At 41.8% G+C, this 14,150-nt stretch overlaps 1 protein-coding gene across 1 annotated transcript; it reads right to left on the bottom strand.

The window, feature by feature from the left end:
- Positions 1-114: 114 nt before the first annotated feature.
- LOC126392790 (CD276 antigen homolog) lies at positions 115-6,225 on the bottom strand. Its single transcript, XM_050048412.1, has 4 exons — positions 6,132-6,225; positions 5,509-5,874; positions 5,034-5,333; positions 115-341 (listed from the first exon to the last, which is right to left on the bottom strand). Exons 1-4 carry the CDS (start codon positions 6,166-6,168, stop codon positions 241-243), a joined length of 804 nt encoding a protein of 267 aa, XP_049904369.1. The 5' UTR covers positions 6,169-6,225; the 3' UTR covers positions 115-240.
- Between the last annotated feature and the right edge of the window lie 7,925 nt (positions 6,226-14,150).

Genomic DNA, 14,150 nt, shown 5'->3' with positions numbered 1-14,150 from the left:
CACAGTGCATACTTACTTAAATGTATAATGATATGCAGTATTAAAGTTAAATAACAAAGTGAAATGTGAAACCTGCTGCAGAACTATCTTCACCCAGGCTTGTCCCTCCGTAGCTACACATCAAAGGAGCGGAAAGCCACACATTTGAGTATTATTTTAAATTCTATGAATCCTGTGTTTTTCACCAGTTGGATATCAGAAAAATTAAATGCCCTTAAATTTTCGATAAATGAAAACAACTCACATGTGATGTGCTACGCAACTGCAGCATAAGCTGAGAACTACAGCAACAGTCACTATCAGAGCTGTGGCCCAGTCAGGGAGGCTCTTCTCTGCTTCACCTGTAGGCAGATAGACATGCTGCTTTAGCTTTTAGACAAAAAGTTAAACTTTTTAGTTCTCTGCTTTTGTGACTCAGGGTGCTTTCACACCTGTACTAACCACGCAAACGGACCTGAGTTTATTTTCACTGAACCAAACAGGTTAGGTGTGAAAGCACCCTCAGTATGAATCTTTTCATTATTCATTCATTATCTGTAACTGCTTATCCTCTTAGGGGTTGTGGGGGTCTGAAGCCTCTATATTATTAATAATATTATATTATTATTATTCTGCCAGGCAGGAGGGTCTAAAAAAGAAAAGAAAAAAAAGAGAGCATTATTGCCCCGTTTCCACCAAACACTTTCAGTATGGTACCTTTGGAACCAAAAGTACCCTTCAGACTTGGGACCTAGACCCTAGCGTTTCCACTGCAAACCGTACCCTTAAATGTGTGCGGGGTTGTTGTTGTCAGTCACTGACTCCGTCCAGCACTCACTGTATTTCCTCATTACCGGTGACACAGAAGGAAGTCTGCACCTCGTTTATCATCCACAGAATGAGTTTGCATACAAACATTTTCTGAACAAAATTAAACAGGCTGCAGTGGGAGTCTCTTTTCATGGGATATTTAAAAATAGTGGGTTTGCGCATTTAGTCCTTCTCAGGCAAGCTCAGGGGTTTAGTGTTGCTGTAGCCTGACGCTACGCGACCCTTTTTTTTTTCTCCAGGTGAGGATCAGAATATAAGCAGTTAACATAACCCATCAGAAATTAATACATATATATATAAACGCTTGAAGATCCACTCATTACTAAGGTTTAGGTTTTACAAATTAAAACTCCTGATTCTGCTGCTGAAGACACAGACTTTTTCACTCAGAGAGAAACAAATACAATTTCCCAAAAAGTTTATTTTGAAATTAAATCACAAATGTGACAGTTTTGAAAGTCTGCAGGTCCGATTGTTGTCATTTTGCTCTTTGGGGCAATAAAATTATTTTCACGCAGTCACAATGTAAACTACCTGCTCCTTCAGTTACCTGCCAAAGAACAGTACTGTATGGAATACATACACATAGATTCTGAAGTAGTAAGCTGTAGGTAGATCAGAGAGCAACTGTGTGCTTGTGCTGAAAGGACTTTGTAGACATTACTACTTTTTTGCATCAGTCTGAAAATTGTTATTTTGCTCACAATCCAAATATCACGACTTGTTGCCTTGCTGATCTCTGCTCCCTGGTTCATTGCCTATTTTCTACTTTTTCAACACCAGATAAAGTAAAATTGTGTTTAGTTCCTCAATTTCAGCCAGTTTTTGTTACTTTTATGTATTACCCAGTGACATTGATTAAACAAAAGTGATGATGCACAGCTGCATAAATGGTACCTATATATGCCAAAGTTTTAACACAGGAAATGATTAAGTCAATTATTCACTTAACATAAAGTTACAGAGGTTAAGTTTAGGCAAGTAAAGTTACATTGGTTAAGTTAAGGAGAGGAAACATGGTCACATCATGACTTAAAATGACTCGCATGGTTTCACACGTTCTCCTGGAGGACATCCCCTTGTTTGTCTGACACATCCACCACCCCAACCTATGTTCTTAGATGGACTTTCAGTCTTTATACTACTTCCTTCTTTATTCCCTTCAGCACAGTGGTCATGTCATTGCAACCTTTACAAATAGGTGTGTTATACGCAAATTACTGGCTCATGATTATGTGTGTTATATGCAAATTGCTTAAGTGGCGTCATAGGCCATTCACAACAATCATTGATACTTCCTTTGAGAATCCTCCGATTTATGACAGACATCCCATGAGCCCCTATGAATACTTCAAACAGTATATACCAGATGAGGTCTTTGATCCGATGACCAACAGCACCAACATTTATGCCATGCAAAGTGGCACACTAGGTTTCAAAATGACTAGTTCAGGAGAAATCAGAACCCTAGCTGGTCTCCACCTTGCTATGGGAGTGATGCAAATGCCAAGAGTCTCCATGTACTGGAGAAGCCAGCAGTGAACAATGATGTGTTTTTCAAGGTACATCCTCTCTACAATGCCATACACAGAAGATGCTTGGAGCTTCCCCTGGAAGAAAACCTTTGTGTTGACGAACAAATGGTGCCATTTCGTGGATCTCTGTCTGTCAAGCAATACATCAAAGGCAGGCCGCACCCTTGGGGGTCAAAAATATACTTCCTGTGTGGGAAAAGTGGCATGGCCTATGATTTCCTGCTGCACCAAGGAATCACAGAGGCCAACCACAAGTTGTTGTTTGACAATTATTTCACAACTTACAATCTTCTGGAGCTGCTGGCTGAGAGGAAAATTCATGCTGCTGGGACAGCAAGGGTCTGTCGCTTTGCCAGGCCTCCTCTACAGTCCGACAAAGAGATGGCATAGTAACTGACTGGCATGCCATTCTGTTTGTTGTGCTAAACCCAAGATTTGTTTATTATGTTTCATAGGCCCACGTATATTTATCCATATCACATAATTACTACTCTTTGATCCACTGCCTGTCTGTGTGTCCAAAGCTATTCATTTATTTTAAACGGTATAGGCCATTAAATTGCTCTATATCATAACACCATTATCAATAAAAACAGTGGGATTTTAATACAAAGTGGTAACCACTGTATGTGAATGCATGAATGGGTCAGACCTGTGCAGCACTGGATTTGAAATGAACTGTAATAAACTGGAGCTTCTGTACTTTGATTCCTTACTGTGAAACAACATGACCCTCATCCATTTAAAATGACCATTAGTTCTTTTTACTTTTACTTTTGGTCAAAGTAACGCATGACACCAAAGACGTGCAGTTATCACTGCTCACTGGTCTGTATAGTTAAAGGGGAAGTTCCGTTTTTTACAACCTGGACCTTATTTCTGGCATTAAATACGGTTGTTTACTCACCCAGATAAGTTTGGTGTCAATTGGAGTCCTTTGGAAGATATTTAGATCTGCAAGAGCTGCGTACATCCATATAGTGGGAATGATCGGGGCACTGACAATGAGGCTCTAAATAACACATTATTTGCCGCGAAACTCGTTCATTTCACCATTATGTTTTTATGAATCGCTAGAGTTGCTTGTCATCATCATCCGGGTCATTAATACTGACCTACTAACCTCTGCAAAAAAAAAATCAGAGGCAATTCGTAAAGACAATCCTCTTTACCACCGAAACGTTCACCTTTCTGTTTCTCACTTTTTGTCACTGAGCACTATGTAATAATAAATTCACATTTTGCATAAGAAGTGCCTCTGCTTTTTGTGCAGTGTGCGGGCCGTTCTACACAAGCGATGAGAAGAAACTAAAGAAATATAAATTCTCATAGTTATTTACTTATCAAGCAAACAAATTCAAGGAAAATAAACAATGTATGCACGTGTGTAGGCTACTTAATCAAAAGTTGCCCGTTCGGTCCTGCAGGCTTTGGCTGGGTCTTCCAGTTTACTTTCGGGGCACGAAAAAAACAGCCCGGTTGATCATAGAAGTGAAATCCTCTGTAGTTGTGAGACAGTCATTTCTGGAGACATCCAGACGTGTATCTCCTGGCCTCAAATCCCACTCGGAGCAACAAAGGCATTCCTCCTCTGTTGGCATAGTGGAACACTGTCCACAAGAACACCACCAGTTAGCATCTATTCTCGGACGTGCAGCGGTTTGTTGTTCTCTGGCCAGCTGTTCCTCTCTCTGCCTCCGCATCCTCCTTTCAAAGAGCTCCTCATCCGTATACTCTGGCTCAAAACGGTAAGGATGTCCATCATATTCAAAGTCGTCGTCCACAACCTCAAAATCTGACAAATATTCAGCCATTTTTCAAAAAACTAACAGTAGCAAATTCCAGTTGTAAAGTGCTGCGGGTGTGCGGCGGCGCGCGCACCTGGATGACATCATCCAGGTCAGAGGTTAGTAGGTCAGTATTAATTACCCGGATGATGATGACAAGCAACTCTAGCGATTCATAAAAACATATTGGTGAAATGAACGAGTTTCGCGGCAGATAATGTGTTATTTAGAGCCTGATTGTCGGTGCCCCGATCATTCCCTCTATATGGATGTACACGGCTCTTGCGGATCTAAATATCTTCCGAAGGACTCCAAATGACACCAAACTTATCTGGGTGAGTAAACAACCGTATTTAATGCCAGAAATAAGGTCCAGGTTGTAAAAAAATGGAACTTTCCCTTTAAGCCTTGCCATAATAGCTTATCATAGGGCTTAGGAGGTTATTCACTGAGTGCTGATCCTTTATTTAGAGCAAATTTCTTGTGTTTATTTGAAATAAGTAACTTATCACTCTGCACAGAGAGTAATATTGTAAAGTAACTTATTACTTTCAAATAAAGGTAACTACTAATATGTAATATATTTTGCGGGTAACTTGCCCAACACTGATCATATTTGATCAGTGCTGCCTAGTTTGTCAGTTTGACTGCAGTTCACAGAGTGATTGAAACGACTGATAACTGTGTTAGAGACTTATCAGCTCTGATTGCTTCTTGCTGACTGCGTCCTGATAGGAGGGGAGGAGGAGCATGATTTGTTTTCACAGACTATCTGTCTCATGTAGTTCTTTCACAATATAGCACCAGTTTTAGCAAATATGACACAAAGTTATTTTCCTAAAAATTACCAATGGCATCTTTAAGGGATACTGCACAACAATTTATTCTTCCATTAACTTACCTTTGTTTAAATCGTGGGTGGTGATCAAAGTCTCATTTTGGGTAGGGTTGTAGATGAGGCAAGTCATAGATTGATATTGATCCCCAGGGATATGTATAGTGCTTCTGAGACTGTAGAGATGATCCCGAGGGTCCTGCACCACTGTAGTGTTTACATCCCTCTGGTCAACTAAGTGTTGGCTTTTGTCAGATAGGTAATGAAGTCTCCACTCTACCCAAGGCTTAGGGAATCCTCTTTGTGTAGTGCAGACTGCAGTCATTTTTTCTTCATTTACAGTCAGCCTGGCACTCTCGTAAGGAACTATGAGTAAGAGAAAAACATTATTTCAGTCAGTACTTTTTTAACACCAGACATTTTGGAGGATAGGCTCATTCACTTTCTTGCTTACAGTTAAATGTGAAGATTAATACCACTCACATATAACAGTAAATATATATACTATTCCTGTAAAGGAAAGTGAAATCTCCATCCTTACCTGCAACATGTAAAGTTATTTGGCAGATGGGTGTAACAATGGGTTTCCTTCTGCTATCAGAAACTGGTGCAAAAGCCTGGAAAACCTTTTGGTTATCTTCAAGTGTTATGTTTCTAAGTTTAACTGAAATATTTCCTGTTATCATGTCCTGTGGGAAGGCTGTGACCCTGGCTTGATAAAGTTCCTTTACATGTGCAGGCTTCTCCTCTCCCTTATTAAAAGAGTACAGTACATATTTTCCTTCATCCTGCCAGTAAAAACGTAAATTGTTTAAGCCAATGGGAGTGGGGGTCATCAGTATACATGGAAGTACCACTGATTTGCTGACAGTAGTGTTGACATTAAGAACCACTGTTGCATCAGACCCTGAAAATCAAAGAAAATAGAACAGTTCTCATACATTTAATCATAAGCATCATTTATGCTCATTTAAGATTAAAAAGTTTTACCTCCCAAATTAAACACATCACAACTGCTGTAGATAATAATAGATTCCACTGTATTCTTGCCATGTACACACACACACACACACACACACACACACACACACACACACACACACTCTCCAAATGAAAGTGAAAACAGTTGCACTAAAATGTCACAGTAAAATGCAGTCAACTTACCTAACAGGAGAAAGTATGCCACTGATACAATAAGCATTCTTGAGATGACAAGCTTGCTTGCTACACACCAGAGAGGAACACAATTTGACTGGGCTTGAAGCACATGTGCCAGCTAACACCCACCAATATTTTTAAAGCTGGCTAATCACTATCAGCCCTCTACTTCCTCTTCTGACCGACAGCTTAGCATCTCTGTGCTTTCCAATGTTGCATGCATGCTGACTCATCATTCATAAGAACTCCAGCAATGAAGCATAGCTATAAAGATATTTCACCACTGACGCAGTAACACTACAAATGTTTAGATTTCAAGGTCACAATGACGAAGATGATGATGATGATGATGATGATGATGATGATGATGATAATGATGATGATAAAGTGATGTATATCCTTTTGAGAAGGATATGGCACGTGGAAATTAACAGCAAGGTACAAGTATTCACAATACTGTGTGACTTCAAGTGGCCATTTCATGTTTAAGTAGCTTCACTGACCATGTATGCTTGTAGGGGAAGGGACATATCTAACCACGACATCTGGAAGTCATCTGAGGATACACTTCACTACAATGCAGTTTCCCTATAATGCACATGTCACAGCTGTACAAAATTGTATTTTTATTTACGTTCTATTTACATGTGGCCTATAAGTGGTGAATAGGCACAAAGTACAGATAAAACTCATCACAACATTTCTGACCTCCTATAAAGACAGCATCTTATTAACAGGATCAATTCATAGAAGAGTTAACAGTGTGAGCTGAATTCACCATCAGTCCTGCCATGTTTTAGTGTGTTAGCATTAGTTTTAACCCCCATCTGGTGATGTATCATATTTTCTTTGTTTAAAACTGTTCTCATGACCTTGTGGATATTGGATCATGAATAACTTCCAAGCAAGTTGAAATGTCATAAAATCATGCCTCAACTTAAGAGCACTAAGAAACTTCCTGGAGAACATAGGAGGAGTCTTTAATAATTATAGTTAGGGCTGGCTCAGGCTTGTTTTGGACCAGCTCCTAGTTAGGCTGACATAGGCTTAGTCTGCCGGGGGACCCCCCTATAATACACCGAGCACCTTCTCTTCTTTGCTAACACTCATGTCCTGTTACTGCATCTCGCTAACTCGGCTTCTTCTCCGGAGCCTTTGTGCTCCCCTGTCTGGCCGGTTACCTCGTATCGCAACTGTGCCTGGATCATGTGACGTGGTTGCTGACCAAATGTCCTCTTTTGCCCGGACATGTCCACTTTTCATGTCCCATCCGGGGCATCCGGGGGGTGTTTATAAACTGATGATAATGTCCGGTTTTCCGTGTGTTTGTGTGTGTATGTTAGAGTGCGGCACGGGCAGCATATTTCTGTCCGAACCCGAACCGAGCCCGACATTATTTAATGACCAAAGCACTGAGTTTGTGTCACACAGTGGTTACAGGCTATTTAACAGGCCGGGCGTGCGCCCTTGGATACTCAGCTGTGGAGAGGGAGACCTCCGTGTTTGAGACGGGAGCGGGAGGTCCGACGCTTCTAGCGAGGGGAGAGGGAGAAATAAAACAAAATAAGATAAAATAGGAAAACTTGTCTCCCTCTTTTATTTTCAGCGTTTAATCAAGGTGGAGGCGGGCGGCTGGAGGTCCAAGACTTCCAGAGAGGGGAGAGGTAGAAACAAACAGCCAATGTGTGTCTGTGTGTGTTATGTTCAGGTGNGTCTTTGAGAGATATTATTTTGTAGCCTAATATAACCGAATTTTCTATCCATACATATAGATTTTAAATATATTAAAATTATAAGGCATATTTGAGTAAACTGCGAGTATCATTTAAGTAGGCTATGTCGTGGCCGGCCGAGTGTCCTCTTTTTTGGAAATCAAAATATGGTCACCCTATGGTTGTGCTGCTGCCGTGGTCCTGCCTGATGCCTCCTACTGCTGCTGTTATTATTAGTCATACTTCTACTGTTAATATACACATATGATTATTATTGTCACATATATACACTATCATATATTACCATATACTTACAACATATTATACCACAATAGCCGTAATTATTATTATTATGATATTACTACTTAAATTAATGTTGTTGTAAGCTACTGTCATTACTGTCTGCCCTGTCTCTCTTTATGTATCATTTTGTCATATGGATTACTGTAAATTTATTATGTTGATCTGTTCTGTATAACATCTATTGCACGTCTGGGATCCCTCCTCAGTTGCTCTTCCTGAGGTTTCTACTCTTTATTTTCCTGTTAAAGGTTTTTTTGGGGGGAGTTTTCCCAAATCCGCTGTGAGGGTCCTAAGGACAGAGGGATGTTGTATGCTGTAAAGCCCTCTGAGGCAAACTGTGATTTGTGATATTAGGCTTTATAAATAAAATTGATTGATTTAATTAGACCCCACTCTGACATCATTATTTTAAGGCGGTAGTGACACTAACATAGCAGAGAAAGAAAGTTGTATAGCAACGAAACGATTGGCTCACAGAGGTCATGCAAAATCTGATTGGTGAACACCCTCAGTCAGCTCAAGAAGCGAGACATCCTGTGTTCTTCCTGTGTGAACTTCCACCAGGCTCCATTTAAATCAGGAGAGACTTCAGTGAAAGAGAGGCTTTAAAGTAATTAAATACATTTATTTTATAGTGTACAATAGAACACCAAGAGGAGGGTTTGGACATCAGAACCCATTGTGACATCAGCATTTTTATTGGGTAGTAATGGCATGAACTGTACAGGACTATCCTCTTAAAAAAAAAAACATTGGGCCTCATTCACCAGTATCTTTTTAAGTCTCCGCGCCGGCTGGGGAATGTGCAAACATTTTTGTTGAAATCACAGCAGATTGGAATTTGGTTGAAATGATGCTTTTGTCAGCTGCAATGGTCAGTGGCAGGCTGGAGAGGAAGTTTTCCCCAGTTATCTTTTTGTATCACTTGGGAGATGGTAGGATGAAGCTCACCAGAGTTATGTCTCGACCTTGGCGGATAAATTTGCTGTGTGAGGGATGTCTGTGTACCTAGTGGAGGGGCTTGGACAGCAGAAGCCAGAGAATGTTGAGTAGTTTGAGTTTGAATGGTTGTGAAACGCTGGTTGAACAAGGAGGCCTGAGTCACTGAGGCTCACTGTTGATGAGGCAGATGATTTAGCATTTTCCAGGAGCTGAGAGCACATGTTGATACCTTGGATAAAATTAGCCTGAGACTGCATGGTGTTGATGAGGTCATCTACAGCACAGAGGCCTGGAGAAGCAGATGAGGCTGGGTGAGCAGGAGTGACAAAGGACATGTTTCTCCTCTCAAGCTAAGCAGCCTGAGAAAGACCTGATTGCTTGTCCCTTTTTTGGCCAAAAGCAGGCATGGGGGGAAGGCTGACGCAGATGTTTCTTAAACAGGAAGTAACAAAAACTCAGTGGGATCACAGTGGGTTGATTGATTTTCCAGCGTCTGGAGCTGGAAGAAACAGAGGCCTGGAGCTGGACTGATGCTAATCTTTGAAGGAAATCTGGCTTGTCTTAAGGGGAGCCACCATGCAGAGTTAAGTGAGCACCCCTGTGCTAACTGGAACAAGGAGGTGGATGTGGTCTCCAGCAGAATTATGATGTTTAGATCCTCCTGGAGAGGATCATACTTGGAGTCTGACACCAGCTTTGCTGTCCACGACAAGGCACAGAAAAAAAGGTGAATTGTTGCCTTATGAATCAATTTGACACTGAAATGATGGCTGAGAGCAGCAGAGAAAGGAGCAGTTTTTAAAGTTTGACAGCAACAAGATGATTGGCTTACAGAGGTTAGATAGACTCCTTTTGTACATTCTCACTTTGCACATTTTATTCTGGATGGCTAATTCTTTACTTGGAATTGAAGGCAACTATTTCAGCCATGACAACCTATGATGTTATGTCTTCAGCATACAATTGCATAATTAACATAAAGTTACTGTGGTTAGAATGAGGAAAAGAAACAAGGTGAGGACGAACCTTAGAATGACTCAAAGTTCACACAGTTCTGAACATGTTTCTCCTGGGGAAGCCCCATGTTTTGTGACCCATCCACTACCCCAACCTGCCTCTTCACAAGAATGATTGGGACTGTTTCCTTGTTTACTGCCGTCAATGCATTGGTCACATGATCGCAGCCTTTCAAAGTAAGTGGGATGTGTATGAATTTGGGTGCATTACTTTTTGTAAGAAAACGTATGAAAAGTTTATGAGAACAGCCTGAAATGTGGTAACTAAATAATGGTGCTCCTGCTGGTCCTCGCCTGTAAATTTGAGGAAATAATTAAGAGCAGCAAAGTATCTGACATGTTGCTTTACCAACATTCCAAACACACTGCAAAATGTCATCAGACTGGTCCTCCTGCTAGTGAAGTCATCTGAGTCTCAAAAGATAAGCTGATAGGAAAAGTGAATAAGGCCAAGCCTCCAACAGCACTCACGAGGAGGTATCTGACCCATTATGGGAGCTAGAAGAAGAAAACGTTGAGCCATTTGTCAGCAAGAGAAAAGGTGTTACCTCAAATGGGCAAGGCAGTGAATAAAACTTCAACGTGGCTGTGACCACAATGTGTAAACACCTGGAAAAATAGTTCACCAGTGTTACAAGTCACACCAACACTGTTCCACGCCTGTGGTCAGACGCTACATTTGATCAGAAACAAAACACCCTGTTTCTCTTCCCAGATGTTGCACAGCAATTACTGTTAATTGTTATCAAAGCAAAGCTCTTTGCAAATCCTTTTCTATCTTCAGAGGAAGTTGGGAACCTCAATTCTGAGAGAAAGCATTGAACAATAAACTGACATGAGGCAAGAGAATGTAATAATTCTTTATATATTTGGCAATACCCTGTTTATATTCCGTGTGCTCTGAGCTCTGTCAAAAAAAGTACTAAAAGTTCAGTGGACAACATGTTAGTCCTTCAAAACAACACAGAGATATGGACAGTACTTTTAACAGACTAAACTGACCTGAGGGGACAAAAAGGGGAAATATATAACTGGTCATGCCATTTTTGAAATAAAGACTAACGCTACCAACTAAAGTACAAATAAAACAGGACAATTGTTATATCCATATAAATATTTTAGCAATTAAACAACAAAACAAAAGCACCAATAATTAAGCAATATCACACGAGAGGGAGTGATGTTGTACTGTATATCGTCACGGCTGTGATTCGGTCATAGGCACGAGGCCGCAGGCCAGTACAGGACAGTACAATATCACGACCTCGAGTGTCTCAGCTTAAACAGCAATGCTGAGTAAGAAATGTTAACAAAAGGTGATGAAATAAATTATTTAAATATGTTATGTAGCTCCGCGAAAAAAAAAAAAAACTGTTCCCCCAATCTGTTGCCAGGAAACGCAGAACACACGCCAGGAACTCACAAGCTACTTTGTATTTACATTGATCTGCAACTGTGTAACTTCGTCCAGTTCAGCTGATGAAACGTTGGCAAACCTGGATGTTGGCAAGGCCGGATTCAGCTTCCACTGTCCCTCATCCTCATTAGGGGTGAGTCCGTGTACACGTTTACACGTGTTTGAGATCATAAACGGTTATGAAAAATTAGTACATGAAAAACAGGGTTTTTTTTAGGGGGGAGGGGGGCGATACTAATTGTTGACCAACTGTGATAGACTGTGAATATGACAAGAAATGGTGTGAGGCCGGGTTTGGCAACAGGTCAGTAGCCTACGTGCTCCGTTCTATTAAAACGGCACGGTCGTTAAGGGGGTCGTTCGCCAGTGGGCTACAATGAGTAGCCTACCGGTGTTCTGACAAATAGAGCTACCACTCAGAATGACCTACTAACACAAACTGCTCATTCATAGTGCGTTTAAGTGATGAAAAAAACCCACCAAAACCATACCAGGTGACATACTTTTAACCACATTTTTAGAGGTAGTAGCATATTCTGATGGATAATTCCTACCCTATATAATGGCCTACTCTACTTTTAACCACATTGTGAACGATATTTCTACCTGACAGAATGAGCTGCTCTACTTTTACCTATATTTACAGAGAATGTGAAGGTACGTCATGCTGCTTTGCACTGTGGGGCATCAGCGCCATCTTTGGAGGAACGCGGGTGTAAACAAAAGCGGGAAGCCAGCTATTCAAGGCAGCTCAACATTTTAAGTAGGCTAATCATGTTTTTTTTCTATTTTTATATTATTTTGTTATATTTCTCCCTCTCCCCTCGCTGGAAGCGTCGGACCTCCCACCGCTCGCTCCCGCTGCGATTAAACACTAAAAATAAAAGAGGGAGACAGTTCTTCCTATTTTATCTTATTTTGATATATTTCTCCCTCTCCCCTCGCTGGAAGCGTCGGACCTCCCGCCGCTCGCTCCCGCCGCGATTAAACACTAAAAATAAAAGAGAGAGACAGTTCTTCCTATTTTATCTTATTTTGATATATTTCTCACTCTCCCCTCTCTGGGAGCGTCCGACCTCCCACCGCCCGCTCCCATCTCAAACACGGAGGCCCCGCACATACTCCCACCAGGTAGCCCCCGCTCGGGTCTCCCTCTCCCCAGAGCCCTCCCTCCCGGCCCCGCACACACTCCCACCGGCACCCCCGGGTAGCCAGCCCCCGCTCGGGTCTCCCTCTCAACGGAGCCTGCCCTCCCAGCCCCACACATACTCTCGCTCGGGTCTCCCTTTCCGCGGAGCCCGCCCTCCCGGCCCCGCACAGCAGCCCCCGCTCGGGTCTCCCTCTTTTTTACTTTTTTTCATTTCATTACATGTCTGTCTTTTTTGTTTGTATATAATGGTTGTATATATTGTATATTGTACTCTTGCTTATCAAAATAAACTCATTCATTCAGTCATTCATTCATCCCCGACAAAAACAGTGCAACCTTACCTTTGCCAGTTCGACTGTGTTTGCTGAGTTTTCTGGCTTGTGAATAAGTAAATCTTGCACCCATCCACTGCAGAACTGCTCATGGGCTTCTAAAGATTTATAACTTTTAAATTCTTGTAACGTATATGCACTCAGTCCAAAAACCAGATAGTTTACAATGTCGGGATACGTCAGTGGTGGGAGTACAGCGGGGTCTTGACTCCAGTCCGTGGCCGTTAAATCGTAGGGATCGACATTGTTAAGCATTTGCAGCTTCTCTATGTACCTTAGCCTCGCGTTTAATTTGAGTTTGTCGCGGTAGGGTCCTCTGTCATTTTCTTTGTCCTTCTCCATCTCTTTTTCTTCATGTTCATATTCCCCTTCACTGCTTTGTTTACATCGCGTTCCTCCAAAGATGGCGCTGACGCCCCACAATGCAACGCACGTGACGTCACCTTCACATTCTCTATAGAACTTGTAGTCCATTCTGATAGATTTTTTCCCCTACTGGTAGGTCATTCTGAGCGGGTAGCTCCATTTGTCAGAACACCGGGCCATCAAATCACAGCATCCGCGGTGAGAGGACACGGAATTGTTTGTGCTTTTATGCACGGGTCGGTGGTCAAGTGGCGCACATGACTCGTGCTACGGACAGACAGAGGGATGGACAGATGAGCCACGTATCTAAAACAAATAATACATCTGGCTACATCTTTCACACATAAAATATCCATGATCGCCTAGACCCACGTGCGTAAAAGCGCACACAATTCCGTGTCCTCTCACCGCAGATGCTGTGATTTGATGGCCCGGTACTCATTGTAGCCTACTCTTACAAGACCCAATAATAATAAGTTACTGTGGACCTATACATGCCATGCCTTTTAATAAAATTACCAGAGGAGTTCGCTGAAAAACAGGAAAGGCAGCCTGAATTACTCGCATGCGTCCCTGGTGAAAATCGCTGACATGCATGGGAAATACAGCTTCTACAGGCTCGCCATAGCTTACTGTCAGGACTCAGGGACCAGAATTCGAGATGGTGGACCGTGGGAATGGTGATATATCGGAGTGGCGGCCTGTAACCGTTGGTTAAATGGCCTGTTCAGTTGGTATTCAGATAACTGGGGCTTTACTGGTATAATGCAATAGCACCACCCAGCGG

The sequence above is a fragment of the Epinephelus moara genome, chromosome 7, assembly GCF_006386435.1.
Source record: "Epinephelus moara isolate mb chromosome 7, YSFRI_EMoa_1.0, whole genome shotgun sequence".
Lineage (NCBI taxonomy): Eukaryota > Metazoa > Chordata > Actinopteri > Perciformes > Serranidae > Epinephelus > Epinephelus moara.
Note: the sequence above shows the minus strand (reverse complement) of the source record. Positions and strands in the feature narration are given on the sequence as shown.